Source organism: Delphinus delphis, chromosome 5 (assembly GCF_949987515.2).
Source record: "Delphinus delphis chromosome 5, mDelDel1.2, whole genome shotgun sequence".
NCBI classification, from domain to species: Eukaryota; Metazoa; Chordata; class Mammalia; order Artiodactyla; family Delphinidae; genus Delphinus; species Delphinus delphis.
In genome coordinates, this window is record NC_082687.1 from 3,401,734 (window position 1) to 3,416,569 (window position 14,836).

A 14,836-nucleotide genomic window follows, 5' to 3' on the forward strand; every position below is an offset into this window, starting at 1 on the left:
TGAAGGTATGGGGGTTCCCGTCGGGAATAACTGGAATCACAGCAGCGGTTGAGGGCAGGGCTTCCCTGGTGGTGCAGTGGTTGAGAGTCCACCTGCCGATGCAGGGGATGCGGGTTCGTGCCCCGGTCCGGGAAGATCCCACGTGCCGCGGAGCGGCTGGGCCCGTGAGCCATGGCCGCTGAGCCTGCGCGTCCGGAGCCTGTGCTCCGCAACGGGAGAGGCCACGGCAGTGAGAGGCCCGCGTACCGCAAAAAAATAAATAAAAAATAAAAGGGAGAGCAGGATGTGAGGGCGATCTGGCTGCGACATCTGTCACCCCATTGATCGCCAGGGTTGATTCGGCCGATCGGGCTGGCTAGGCGGGTGTCCCCTTCCTCCCTCACCGTTCCAGGTGCGTCCCTCCCGAAGCTGCGCGCTCGGTCGGAGAGGACGACCTTCCGCGATAGAGGAGGACCGTTCTTCGGTCAGGGGTATACAAGTAGCTGCGCTCCCCTGCTAGAACCTGCAGACAAGCTCTCAAGGTCCATTTGTGGGAGAACGTAGGGTAGTCGAGCTTCCAAGACTCCAGACACATCCAAATGAGGCGCTGCACGTGGCAGTCTGCCTTTCTAAAAAAAAAAAAAAGTAATTTAAAAAATATAAAAAGGAGAGCAATTATGTGCGTCAGATACCGTGAGACGTTTAATAGGGCAAACTGGGAAGCGCCCATTGGCTGTGACAGGAGCCGTTTGAATAGCGGGGGATGGGGGAAGGTGCCGTCCACCCTCTGCGGTGATAAAGGGGACGCCGAAGACTGGTCAGAAGCTAGGGGGTCAAAAAATTTAAAAATGTTTCAGTCAAACTTTGGGGTGACCAGACTGTCGGTTATCTTTTGGACCCACGAAACCCTGCCCACACCGACTGGCATTTTTGTTCCACACGTTGATTTTGGTTGGATAACCCTGAGCTATATTTCATTTCAGGATGTGTTCTTAGTATCAGGAGGAGTTACTCTGCCTCTTCCGTCACTTAATCTTTCTATTTAGACTTTGTAAATGGGGACGATGAAAGTCATTGTTTCTCATAACCAGATTAAAAGTGAACTCTGGTAAAGCGCTTGCATCCTGTACGAGGATATAGTGTATAAAGAAGAAATCGTGAACATTAGTGATAATTTGGGGAAAAGAGTAGGCAGTCATCATTGTAGATTAAGATTGTAAAATGATCAGTTGCTGCTTTGAGAAATGGTTCTAATTACCAACAAAATTGCACATTATTTTCTATCGTGTTGTACTCGACACGATTTTGGTTTCTTGCACGTCTGGTAGTACACGCGCCCCGCCTCTGATGTCAACATGCTTGGGGAGATGATGTTCGGCTCGGTCGCCATGAGCTACAAAGGCTCCACCCTGAAGATTCACTACATACGGTGAGTTCCGTCCCCTGCTCGTGAGACGTGGCTTGGGGATGATGACTCCATTCAAACATGCGCAAAACTGTTATGCAGTAAAATAATAATCTAAACTTTGTCATCTCGTATTTGCTAGCACTTGATACCTTTTGCATATCTTTAGCAGTTCAAATAGTCTGACATTTTCTACATCACTCTGACCTTGAATCAGCTTAGCAGGACAAAATCCTAAGCTTTAGCTAAGTACCGTAATTGAAAAATGCGTACCAAAGCATTTTGAGTATCTGCTAGGTTAGTAATAGCAATATTTTTAATCAGAGTTATTCAAATATTTTAAGTTTAAAAAGTCAGAATTTCACAAATTTTCCATTTTCAGATTAAAGTTTCTCGTGATTTTTTCCTTGTACTGAGATACATATTTTTTCAAATTATTGAACGCATGCCGAATTTTATTTTTGTTTCTAGGGAATGGTGTCTAGAATAAAAGTTTCTGCAAAAAGCAGAATGTGACGACATTAAAGAACACGTTCCTTATCTGCATGTCAGGATAGAATTTAACTCGCTGGAAGCACAAGCTCTACGATGTGTGAAAGGAAGCCTTTTCCCAATCCTGCACTTATAACCTTCTGTCTGTTCATCTGTGCCACATGGCAGGTGGAAAATATACCCTGAGAAAAAAACAAACTTCTGCTTTGCAATATTTCTGCGAAGCGAAGTTTGTACATCTGAAATATTTACTCCCAAGGAAAACGGCCCTGGCAGTGTCTCCATAGCTCTCTCTCAGGGTTTTAACATTCTTGGGATTTTAAAATGATAAAATTAGAAAAAAATCTAGACACCCCATTGATACAGTGATTTGAAAAATGCACATCTCATTTTCTGTAAAATAAGATATAGAAATGAATAAAAGCTTGAGAAAAAGTTAAAAAAAAAACAAAAAAAACCCCATGCATCTCTCCCTCTTCTGTCCGTTTGTTTTTTCTCCAGTTCTCCTCCACAGCTGATGGTTAGTAAAGTCTTCTCCGCCAGAATGGGCAGCTTCTGTGGGAGTACGAATAAGTAAGTGCGGGATTTTCCCCCTCCCCTCCCCACCCCCCCCCCCCCCAATTTTCCAAGTGGCTGTTTCTGGGTAGAGTCGTTCTTTGAGGGCCATAAGGCTTTTTGAAGTTAGAAGCAGGATGAGTCCACATTAACAAAGGGGTTTTCAAGGTGGCCTTTGTCCAATACATAGTGAGTATGAAGAGGCCTTGGACCTTAGCAGGTGGCCTTAAAGACAAGTGATGGTCTACATACATATATTGGGGGTCTTCACCTGTTAACCCACTCTGTTCCTACTGCCAGTCACCATGTTCTCATTCCCTGGAAAATGAAAAGTGAAGGGGAAAAGGATATTATTTCATCTTATAAAAAAAAATCTTGGGAATTCCCTGGCGGTCCAGTGGTTGGGACTCTGCGCTTCCACTGCCGAGGCCCGGGTGTGATCCCTGGTCGGGGAACTAAGATCCCACACGTGGCACGGCCAAAACCAAAACCAAAGCAAAACAAAACTAAACAAAAAAAATCTCACCTGTCAGTCTGCTCGTTTATTTATTTCTGAAGGAATGAGGCACAGGGTGAGTTTCCCAAGCTGAGAGGCACCTGAATGGCAGGAGGGATCGTCTGTCTGAGCCATCCGTGTAACCTCTGTGGTCGGTGAGGACTCAGGCCAGGCAATATTTTGATTTTCACTCCCGAGTTTTTGTTTGTTTGTTTGTTTTTTGGGTTTTTGGCGGTACGCGGGCCTCTCACTGCTGTGGCCTCTCCCGTTGCGGAGCACAGGCTCCGGACGCGCAGGCTCAGCGGCCATGGCTCACGGGCCCAGCCGCTCCGCGGCATGTGGGATCTTCCCAGACCGGGGCACGAACCCGTGTCCCCTGCATCAGCAGGCGGACTCTCAACCACTGCGCCACCAGGGAAGCCCACTCCCGAGTTTTTTTCCCCCTCTTAATTTTACACTTCTGTGTCGACTAAGAATACTTAAATGTCTAACTTAACTCTTAGTCTGGCACAACTGTTCATATATTTTGAATTTTTCAAGCAGAAATATTTCACGTACTTCTTTTTTGAATAAAACAGCAGAACATTTATTACACTTGGGTAAGTTTGGAAGAAATGTTTATTGTAAATTAAAGGGGTATTCTTAGGGGTCAAATGAAGGCTGCTATTTTTTACAATCCTAAGAAATTAAAAGTATGTTCCTCTTCAAATTTGGGTACCTTTGAGTAAGTCTGCTTACTTTTCAACAGAATAATGAATTTACTTTTTTGAGCATTTAATGCTGGATTGTCATGACTTAAGCCAGTATAGGAATTGATATTTATTTTTTTGTGAGGTATTATTTTTCTGACCCTTGATATTACCTGAACATTTATTATACTAACTCCCTCTAATTAAATATCAAGCTCAGATTGAAGTAAAAAGTATTTTGGCTTCATTTTGCTATATTATCCTCGACATCTTTATTTCATTTGTTAACAAATACAATAAATTATTAAAAGCTGCTTCTCTCACGTGTGTTTATGAGTAATTCTAACTTTTAAGAAGTTGTGAAATCAGACTCCTGTAAGAATCATAATTTCTGTTATATGCTCCTCCTGAAAAAGGTTGCTGAATTGCTCATGGATGTTAACTAAGGGTTAAAATGAATTTCATTTTGAGGGTTTCTGTAAAATTACCCTTGAAATGAATAGCCGTATCCTAGGTATCAGTCACCAGAGGAAGATTTTAGAATTCGGTGTCCCTCATTACATAATACTGTGAAATTGTCTGGAATGTGTCATTTAGTTCTATAGGTTGAACTCCCTCCCAGAGCCTCTCTTGTCTTTTCCTGCAACAAATTCCCCTAAAGTTTAAGTCTCTTCGGTAGATGTGAGACATTATTAATTCATGAAGAAAAAGTTGTCTGTTAGCAAACAGCTTTGTTCGTCCCTTGATGTTTTTCTCCTCTCTCTCCCTTCCTTCCCTCTCTGGACTTAGCTTGCAAGACAGCTTCGAATACATCAACCAAGATCCTAACCTGGGGAAACTGAACACAAATCAGAATAACCTGGGCCCCTGTCGTACTGGAAGTAACCTAGGTAAACTCCGCCACGTAAGCGGGGCCTTGCTTTCCGGGTCCCGCCGCCGTGGGTGTCTGTTTTGCTTTCTTTGAGTTTGTGGTGGTGTTTTGCTGTGGCATTATCTTTAATCTGCGTTTATTTCTGTGTGTGTACTTTGTCCGCCCCCGTGTGTGTCTCCGCCCCAGGTGTGCTGCAGGGATGCGGCAGCAAACTGCCCCCGGGGGCGGCTGAAGGAGGACCGCTCCGGCTCAGCCGCAGTGCCTCTTTCTTTGCAGGTTTGTGTGGAATGCTGAGTATGGTGCGACCTGCACACGTTAGTAACTCCTGGGCAGGTTCTTAGAAACAAATCTGTTGGGCGCCTCTCTAGAAATCCAAGGGGCTCGTGAGATGTTTAGTTCCACATGCTGCCGAGCGCCTGGCGTTCTGAAACCTCCACCCCAGAACCCCTGTTGGAAACGTCTCTGCTAATACCCCCGCGGCGTAAGCCGGTTTGGATCTGAAATGAGCCCTTCGTGTTTCTAAGAGGATAACATCTTCCGATTTTCCTCGGCCTCTTCCGCTGCCGTGAACTGTTTCTCTTTGCTGTGGCATCTTTGATCCATTTTTCACCTGCACCCTTACCTGCACTGTGTCTTCAAAAGTCACTCTAACAAGAGCATGGAAGACCGGCCTCTCCCTCCCCCTCTCCCTCTCTCTGTCCGTAGCATTTAAGTAGTTCAAATGTACTTTCCAGCTTCTTTACAGGTGTAGCCACCTCCATCTCTGGGTAGGTACATCCTGAGACCGGCCTGGCCGTCTAGCCCAGGCTGCCGAATGTCTGCCGCAGGCTGGCGTGATTAACTAGCGTGGGAGCCTTCATTGCTAACGTTAGGGGTTGTGTTTACCGCAGACGGTGTTCTGCATTCTGCTTTTCACCGTAGCCGAACTATGCTAGGCACCCTATTTAACTGACTGACAGCCTCCTGCCTACTTCCAGGTGAGGATAGCATGTTTATATACTCTCTTTAAAATTGTGAAAATAAACACGCTTCACAGAGTAGCTGGCAAGTGTAGTAATCAGGCAGAGCGGCGGGCTTCTCGTGCACCAGAACGCTTACGGTAGCAACGTGGGAGCTACCGTTTAGCTCAACAGTACACAGTTGAGACCAACGTAAAGCATTCCTGGAAGTCTGCAGTCCTTTAGAGTGTTTTCCTAGCACCTCTGCAGTAGTGTCGTGTACGGGTGTATATGGAAAAGAGGCAGAGGAAGAGATATTTGAAAATGAATATAAGTGTTTCTGTCTGCCAAGAGAGGGTTTATAAAACACAGAAGGGTTTTTTAAATTCCTGAAATGGTTTTCAAGCCTTTCTCTTCTCGAGGTTGCCTGTAGTTACTGCTGAAACTGATTATAAAGCATTTTGAAAGTACTTATTAATATTTTGCAGTATTTCAGTACATTGAAACTACTGAAATACTTAAATGCTATTTAACTACTACTAATGAGGAAAATGGCTGAAAGCGTCTGCTCGAGGATGTCTGCTCGTCGTATGAAGTGTCCTCACAGCTGATGACTCGGCTTCTTTTAGAGGCGAGAGGCCCTCGGAAGAGCCTCTGTAGTGCTGCCGGGGGACAGGCACGGGCAGGTGGTCGCTGGCCTCTGCCCCCTCCTTCCCCCGTCTTTTCTGAACTGCATTCTGCTTTCCCGTCCCTCCCTGTGTGTCCTCGTGCGGTCACCGCCAGCGGGCGTAAAGCGAGCGCAGGCGGTCTGAGCAGCCCGCCTCTGCGAGCCCCGTGACCAGGTCTCCTTGCTTCCTGCAGTGCACAGCACTCCGGTCGACATGCCGAGCAGAGGGCAGAGCGAAGACAGGGACAGCGGCATCGCCCGCTCAGGTACGTGCTTTCCTCTTGCCGGCAGCGCCCGTGGAGCGAGCCCTTCCTCTGAGATCTGGGTGTGACGTGCACAGGGACGGCTCCCGCGAGACGAACGTACATCAAGCAGCGTGCCGCTAAAAAGGGGGGAGCCTCCTTGAGCCAGTGGCCCTGGGACCTTCTGGGTCCTGAGCACCCAGCCAGGGGAAGGACAGTGTGCATGGGAATCCCTCTGGCTGTGACCATGGGGGCTGTCCGCTGACCTGCTTCTGTCCTGGAGTCGGGACGCTCTAGATTTTGTCTCCTGTACCCCTTCTCTCCTCATGTCAAGTTGTGACTGACCAGGGCTCTGGGCCTCCTTGAGCAATAGAAATTGACTAGAGGCCAGACAAGAAATTGAGGCAAGGCTTTATTGGGGCCCCTGCTGCACCATGAGGGAAGGAGACCAAAGGACAGGTTCCCTTGCTGGCTCGCTTCCTGAGCGGGGATGAGCTAGTTCCTTATAAGGCGTGAGGGCAGGGGTGTGTCCAGGGGTCAGGCCAGAGGGGCGGCTTAGGTGTTCTGCCCGCCCCTTAGGTGGTGCTGAGTGCAGATGGCGTGTGCAGTGCCCTGCTTTTGCTCCTGAACCCCTGTTTTTGCTCCAGCCTCTTCAGAAGTGGCAGTTGGGTTTTTTGGTCTCTTTGTATCTTTTGTCCATAATGTGCCCCAACTGTGCGTGCCCCCAGTTATTTTCAGTCCCTTATAGTTTCTTTGTATCTGTGGGTGGAGGAGAGGTGTGTCCAGGTGCAAACCCTGCAGCAGAGGGTCCCAGGTTCCACTCTAAATTGCTCCTAAGACGAGTGTCCCTTGCCCTTTGAGAAGCGGGACAGTTGAGGGCCGCGTTGGCATTGAAGTGAAAGGTCAGTAGCAGCCGGATCTGAACGGATCTGAACGCTTTCTCGGGAGGAGGGGGCAGAGGTGAACGTGACGCAAATGTGAACTTTGGCTTTGTTGGCAGCTCGGCCCCTGAACCCGCCGTGTCTCCTTTGAGGCTCCCGCCCTCCTGTTGGGAGTCCACGCAGATGGGGGGCTGGCTGCACGGGGCCCCTGGGGGCCTTCTGCTCCCCTTCTGTCCCGGGAGCAGCTCTGAAACCCCCGGGTCAGCCCTGGGAGGGTCACCCTCCACCAAAGGCCGCTCGTGTGCCCGCTGTGGCTGGTTCCTCACATCGCCCGCACTGTGTGGACCAGGGTCCTCGTCCTGGAGCAGAGCAGCGACAATGACTGTTTGAACTGAATTCGCAGTGGAAGATGGAGAGAAATTACAGCCACAGTTATTCCTGTTTTCTGTAATTTGTAACTTCCTGTCTGCAGAGTTGAGAGACGGGGCAAATATCTTCAATAGATTTGTTTTTCAGAACAGTGGTAGGTTTGCAGAGCAATAGAGACGGTCGTGGGGAGCTGCGGTACAACCCCCCGTCGTTAACACCTTAGCCCGTGAGACGGGGCGGTCAGTTGTCACGTCTGTTTGACTCTGCTGGGCTCAGGCAGTTCCTCAGACTCGCTGTGTTTTGTGACGACCGTGACAGTCTCCGGAAGTAGCAGCCAGCTGTGGGAATTTGTTCAATGCTCCGCACGTGAGTGGACCGCGTTTTGGAAGAGAGGTCACGGAGGTTCAGTGACACTTTCGTTGCCCCCGACCAAGGGTATGTGCTGTCAGCGTAAGTTAGGACCGCTGATGGTGGCCTTGGTCACCTGGCTGGCACGGTGTCTGTGTGGCCTCTCCCCGTCTGCTGCGGGCAGGGCCCTGCGTCAGCTGCTTGGAGCTCTTCTGCATGGCAGCCTGTCCTCCTTCCTCATCCGTCCAGCCAGTCAGTCGTTCATATCAATATGGACTCAGAGTGCTTACTTTACCCTTCAGGTCACCCCAGAACTGCTTTATTTTGTCGCTCACGTGGCTCCAGCTTTGGCCGTGGAAGCGCTTTCCATTGGCTCCAGTGTTTCTTTAACGTCTCTCACTCTGTGTGTGTGTGTGTGTGTGTGTGTGTGTGTGTGTGTGTGTGTGTGTGTGGAGCGCTTCCTCGCTTTCTGGCACTGCAGGATGCTCCAGACGTGCCTCATGTATGTCCTGCCCCATCCCTAGAATCAGCTGTGTCTCCGTGTTGCCCTGTCCTTTCACTGGAGACGGAATTAGGTCCCAGGGTCTGGACCCCAGATACGCTTGTTGCACCTTGATGCCAGCAAGCAGGAGTGTGGGTTTGTGCCGGCTGTGTGTCTGCGTGTCTGTGCGTACTGCTGTCGGCGACGCCCGCACCTACGTTCAGCGACGCGTGAGTGCTGCGGATTTCTCAGTGTTGCCCGCCATCTGTGAGCCCGTGGGCCGTCCCACCCTCCCCGCCCGGCTTATCTGCAAACCGCCCCCCGTGGCGAGACACCCGGCTCCCGGCCTGCCGCGCGTTTAGGTAATGGATTCATCGCAGGGCACACACAGCAGCGTCAGGGTGCTTACCCCAGTGCTCCTGTGGGAAACGCCTTTTTTAAACGAGAGAGCAGTGCTTGTGTGCAGTTCCTCTGACCTTTTGTCCCGCAGACGTCACTTGTTGCCAAGGTTACCTAGGCTGGCGCCTTTGGAGATGGGGAATGTTTGCAGCTGTCAGTACCAGGCCAGCAGAAGCTCTGAAGTCACAGCTGACACCAGTTCATCTTCATGATGAACGGGCTGCATGGCGGCTGCGCCAAAGCTCTGAACACACAAGTCACATCTGAAGAGTGACCTCAGAGTCTTTTTCTTCCCCAGTAGTTCAGTAAAGAAGTAACTTTAGAAAAGCTTCTATGTTTGTTTTTTGCTTTTTAAATCATCCTCTACAGAGGGGAACTCGATCCGGATGAAGAGTCTGAGAGCACACAGTACGGTTCCCCGGCAGAAAGACAAGACACCGAGGGTCTCTGTCGCCCTCTGCCAGCCCCTTCCCCGCACCTGTCTTCCGCCCGCGCCAGGGAGGAATGTTGTGGGTGCTGACCGCGTGCCCCTCGTGCACCGTGTGCCCCGGGGCTGCAAAGCGCTGTCTGGGTTTGCACTCCCGAGGGCCCTCTGTTGTAGGAGAGCTCAGTTACTGTGGTGGCTTCCACAGTTGGGCCAGTTTGCTACAGTCGAGGTGAAGGGAAGGGGTTGTCAGGGTAGCCCTGAGTCAGGCCGTGAAGCCACATTTATTACATTTATTGAATAACAATCTTGTACCCCCTAGGCTGGCAGGCTCTGCCGGAACTGGGGCGATGTAGAAGATGAGTGACCCTTAGCACCCGCCCTCAGGAAGCTCCACGTAAACCCAGAGTTAAAACAGCGGGCGAAGAGTGCTGCCTCACCCGCCCTGTGGGAGCCGGGGGCCTGGGGGTGGCGCCTGGGATGGGGGTGTTCGAGGGACGACAGCTGGGAGGGAGGAAAGAACTGCATCAGCGTCGAGCAAAAGCGCCATTTCGGAAGCTCGTTTGCGCAGGGGTGTAGGTCCTGGGGCTGCCCGGGTAAAACGTGCCCGCAGCGCCAGGGACTGGGGGGCGGGGGGGGCGAGCCTCATCACAAAAGGCACCGGCGCCCTGTGAGCCCTTGGACTTAGTCTTGTTCGGGGCAGCTAAAGGGGGAACCTGATTGGCTCCATATTTTAGGTCTATTTGGTGCCTCGCCAACTGCTCCAGAAAAAACTGCACCCGTATATTCGCTGCTAAAGTAGATCAGTTGGGCAGGGGGTACAGGACTGAGGGAGGTGGGCAGAAGACAGATTTTTTTCCCCATTAACTTTTTCTCCCCCGAACTCACCTCTCTGTGTGTGTGTGTGTGTGTGTGTGTGTGTGCGCGCGTGCACACGCATGTGTTTGTAAAGCTAGTGTAAAAGGATTATCTGATTTAGCATAAAATTTTTAAAAACAGTTCATTGGGTTTTTTCCCCTTTCCCTTTTTAGAATAGTACCTGAGAAGAACAGCCAACTTTTTTTCTGGGTTATTCAGTAGCTTTACTATAATAAGAGAGGAAATCAAATCTTAATTCTGAGCTGTGCCTTCATGCATTTTACCCTTCACGATAAGTGCCCCAGTGCCTCTTTACATAGCTTGTCACACACGCACAATAAGGAATAGAGCGATAACAAGGATATCCCATTTACTGCTTTAATGGGTTAGACTATATCCACCTATTTTTTTTAAAGACACTTCCTCAGTAAAGGAACAAACTCAATACCAAGCTCACAGTGCTTTTTACATTAGAGTATTAGCAGTTTACTCAACGGTCTTTGCCTTATTTCCTGATTTTTTGTATTAAGGAAGCCAAGTGAGGGAGACATCTATAAAATCTGATGTTCATCTTCATAGACTTTACTCATAGCAAGTTTGAGAACCATTTTTCTAGTGTCTGTGTGGAGGGTGAAAAGTAGGAGTAGGAAACTCACACGATGAGCTGTTGCCACTAGCAGAACATTGGAGGGGACCTAGATGTTCATCCAGGGCCTGCTTAAGTCACGTTCGTCCCGCAGAGCAGCCCCACGCGGCGGTTGGAAGGGCACGGCAGCCTAGCAGGCCTCGAAATAGAACAGTTCTCTTAGATATATTTCTAAGTGAAAAAGAAAAGTTGATCCGCAGTGAGTTGCAGTAAACGGTCATTTATGTTTCAAGAGCAAAAGGGCATATACAAGATCTCTCTCCACATATAAAGATAGAAAAGCGTGTTCATCGAATGTGTCTGGAAGGGGTCCCCCCGGGACAGGGATGGGGGGAGTGCATTCTCGTTCTTTTCTGGACACTGTGAATGTGTCCCCTGTGCATATATGAATCAGAAAGATAAATTCATTCTCAAGAGGTTATTTGAGTGGCTGCTCTTAGGAATGTTCAGGTACGGTCTCGGGAGAGAGGAGGGATGGGTTTCAGCTGTGCTGGAAGGTGGTCCTGGAGGGGCTCGGGGACTAATGGGACACAGGGCATGGCGGGGGGACAAAGGGCGACTTTCCAGTTTCTAACAGGACGACGAGTGGGGCATGCGGGCATGCCCCATACCGGGGGAGGAGGCGCCTGGGGAGACGGGTGTTGGGCCGGTATCTCAGTCACAAGTGCCCGCAAGTGCCCCAGCCATGAGCAGTCAGCTGTAGTTCAGAAAGAGGACAGGGGTGGGGCAGAAGCTGCAATCTGGCGGTCGTGGCGAGGGGGAGAGGAAGGTCCAGGCAGCTGGGGCTGGGACCCGCCTCCCAGCCTGGTCAGCCATCACCTCCGTCCAGCTGCTGACTCCCTCCCCCAGCAGCACACTCAGATCACGGGCAGGAAGGTAATGTCTTCATTCTCTGTGCCCTGGAAAGTAGTGAAACCATCAGTGTGAGGAAAACGTCTAGCTCGTATGTTCAGACACGTTTATTAAGTGCTTTACGGTCAGCCTTCAGGACAAGAGCACGCGTCGTCATGGTGTTCAGACAGGACCCGAGTTTTGGCCACTCTGCCGTTTGGGTGTGAAGACAGATGGCACACACGCACACATGGGCACACACATGCACACACACATGCACACACGTGCGCGCACATGCACACACACAGGGAGTGGGGGCAAAGAGAGATTCATGACCCACAGAGTGAGGCCGCCTGTGAGAGACGGGACAGAGAGGGCCCTGGGATGTGGTGCTCCGGGCGGGCCAGCATGGGGGCCTCTGTCCCCCTGGTTCTGGAGAGGGGCGCCATCACCTTCACCACCACCACCATGACCACCTGCACCACCACCATCACCACCATCACCACCTTCACCATCACCAACATCACCACCACCACCATCACCTTCACCACCACCACCATCACCACCACCACCTTCATCACCACCATCACCATCCCCACCACCATCACCATCCCCACCATCCCCACCTTCACCGTCACCATCACCTCCACCACCATCACCACCACCATCACCACCACCATCACCTCCACCACCACCGCCATCATCGCCACCACCACCACCATCACCACCTCCACCACCACCACCATCGCCGCCACCACCACCACCACCACCACCGCCACCACCGCCGCCATCATCGCCACCACCATCACCTTCATCACCACCACCACCACCACCATCATCACCACCACCATCACCTTCACCACCACCACCATCACCACCACCACCACCTTCATCACCACCATCACCATCACCACCACCATCACCATCATCCCCACCTTCACCGTCACCATCACCTCCACCACCACCACCGTCACCACCACCACCACCATCACCACCACCATCACCTCCACCACCACTGCCGCCATCACCATCACCCTCATCACCACCATCACCACCACCACCACCACCACCTTCACCAACATCATAACCACCACCATCACCTCCACCACCACCGCCATCATCGCCACCATCACCTTCATCACCACCACCATCACCACCGCCATCACCTTCATCACCACCACCATCACCACCACCACCACCATCACCTTCATCACCACCATCACCATCACCACCACCACCATCACCACCATCCCCACCTTCACCGTCACCATCACCTCCATCACCACCACCGTCACCACCATCACCATCATTACCACCACCATCACCACCACCACCACCATCATCACCATCACCTCCACCACCACCGCCATCATCGCCACCACCATCACCTTCATCACCACCACCATCACCAACATCATCACCACCAGCATCACCTCCATCACGATGACCACATCCACCACCATCACCAACATCATCACCACCATCACCATAACCACCTCCACCACCATCATCATCACCACCACCATCACCTTCACCATTACCACCAAACAGAAGAAAGATTTTCTTTTAATGGGGGGTGGGGGGGAGAGAAAATCCACATGCTCTGCATACAGCTTTGACCATAGGAAACTTTTTAATAAATTCAGGCTTTGAACTCTCTCTAGAAATTTGTATTCTAATGCTTTGTTTCCGCCATGCTTGCCGATCAAGACAGGCATCACTGTCCTTCACATAATCATTTTCTCGTTCTTCATACGGTAACATTTCTTAAGCGTCTTATGTGCCAGACATTTTTGTCAGATGTGGGGATAGATCAGTGATCAACTAGACATGGAATTGTATTCAATAAAGGGGACACAGAGAAAGACTATAAAATGTAGGCAGGCACTCATCACCACCAGGGTGCTCAAAGAAGGCCTCTCCCGGAAGCTGAAATTTCAGCTGACTTGAGTGCCCCTGGTAGCTGGCTTGGTGAAGCCAGAGCAAAGAGCATCTCAGGCCTGCGGGCCGCTGGGGCAGAGCCCGGGGGTGGGAGCAGGCTTTGCAGGTTTGTGTGTGGGGCGCAGAAAGACCGTTGTGTACCAGGAACAGAGGAAGGCTGGATGTCGTGAGGGGAGTGTGCATGATGAGCTTGGGCAGGAATAGGGGCCTGGTCACATTAGCCTGTTTTCATTTTGGTGGCAGTGTTTCCAGATACACAAACAAGCCAACCTCAGAATTCTTCCCGTTGAAGGAATTATAGCAGCTTCTGAGCGCTTGACTTTCGCACTTCCTTTTCCAGTGTCAGGCTTGCTCCTTGGGGATTTTTGTTTCTCCTCCCCTAGAAGCTCCCCAAGGGCAGAGACTCACCTGTTGTGCCACGCTGACTGCTCCATCCCCAGCAGCGTGAATCCCGCCTGGCATATAGGAGATGCTCAGTGGATGTTTGAGTGAGGCGGGGGGATATGTCCCCCATGTGTACCAGGAGGAGTACACATGGATTGTTTTAAAGACTTACTGAGACGATCTAGTTATTTTCCTAGGGAACATCTGGGATGCGCTTTCCATGGATGCCTCTTGCTGGCGTTTTACTCTTAGCTGAAACGTCCCGTTTTCACAAGGGTGTTCTCTGACTGCTGATGAGAGAGTAAACCTTTGCCCTAGTTGCTTAAAGAAAATCACAGGAACTTATCACCGTCTGAAATCATCTTGTTTACTTATTCCACAAGTGTGAGCTTCTTAAGGGCAGAGACTGTCTCTATGCTGTAACTTTCTGCCCCAGGCCTAGGTGGTACCAGGCTCTTAGTAGGTGCTCAGAAAGTGTGTGTTGAGGGAATGGGTTTGATTTAAGAGTTTCAGGGCACCATTTGTTCAAATCCAAATCCTGTAGTCAGATCATCAGTACGGTGTTTCTAGTAAACTCTCCAAACAGCAAACGTATTTCCAGAGAGAGTTAAACATTTATCTTGAACTTGAATGACATGGGCCAAGAAGAGCCAGCGATCAGCACTTTTAAGCCTTTAGACTTATTCTTTTTTCTCACTGCTAATTTCTGCGGGAATAAATAGATGCTCGCTGAAGAGCCCCCTCAGTCAGGAGGGTGGGAATGAAAGCTCAAATTATTTTCTTATTAATGTACAAAACTCCAAAAGTCTTTGCAGTCTGTATGCATTAACATTTGTCCTAATTGCAAAATTATTCTAAAAAGAAAAGTGATACTAAAAATATTAAGGAGTGTCAGACGTAGCACTTTCAAAGCTGAAACTGAGCCGAGGTGTAATTTAAC

The 14,836-nt window shown here is 50.2% G+C and overlaps 1 protein-coding gene across 3 annotated transcripts in view; it reads left to right on the plus strand.

Moving 5' to 3' along the window:
* Positions 1 to 14,836, plus strand: part of FNIP2 (folliculin interacting protein 2) — a 125,011-nt gene that overhangs the window by 62,841 nt on the left and 47,334 nt on the right. For 2 of the 3 annotated variants that reach the window (XM_060011944.1, XM_060011945.1), the window contains exons 4-8: positions 1,308 to 1,408; positions 2,378 to 2,449; positions 4,406 to 4,506; positions 4,674 to 4,763; positions 6,287 to 6,358. In XM_060011944.1, the coding sequence (XP_059867927.1) occupies positions 1,308 to 1,408; positions 2,378 to 2,449; positions 4,406 to 4,506; positions 4,674 to 4,763; positions 6,287 to 6,358 (436 nt within the window). The remainder of the gene's footprint in view (positions 1 to 1,307; positions 1,409 to 2,377; positions 2,450 to 4,405; positions 4,507 to 4,673; positions 4,764 to 6,286; positions 6,359 to 14,836) is intronic. The other variant, XM_060011946.1, reaches the window with a different exon arrangement.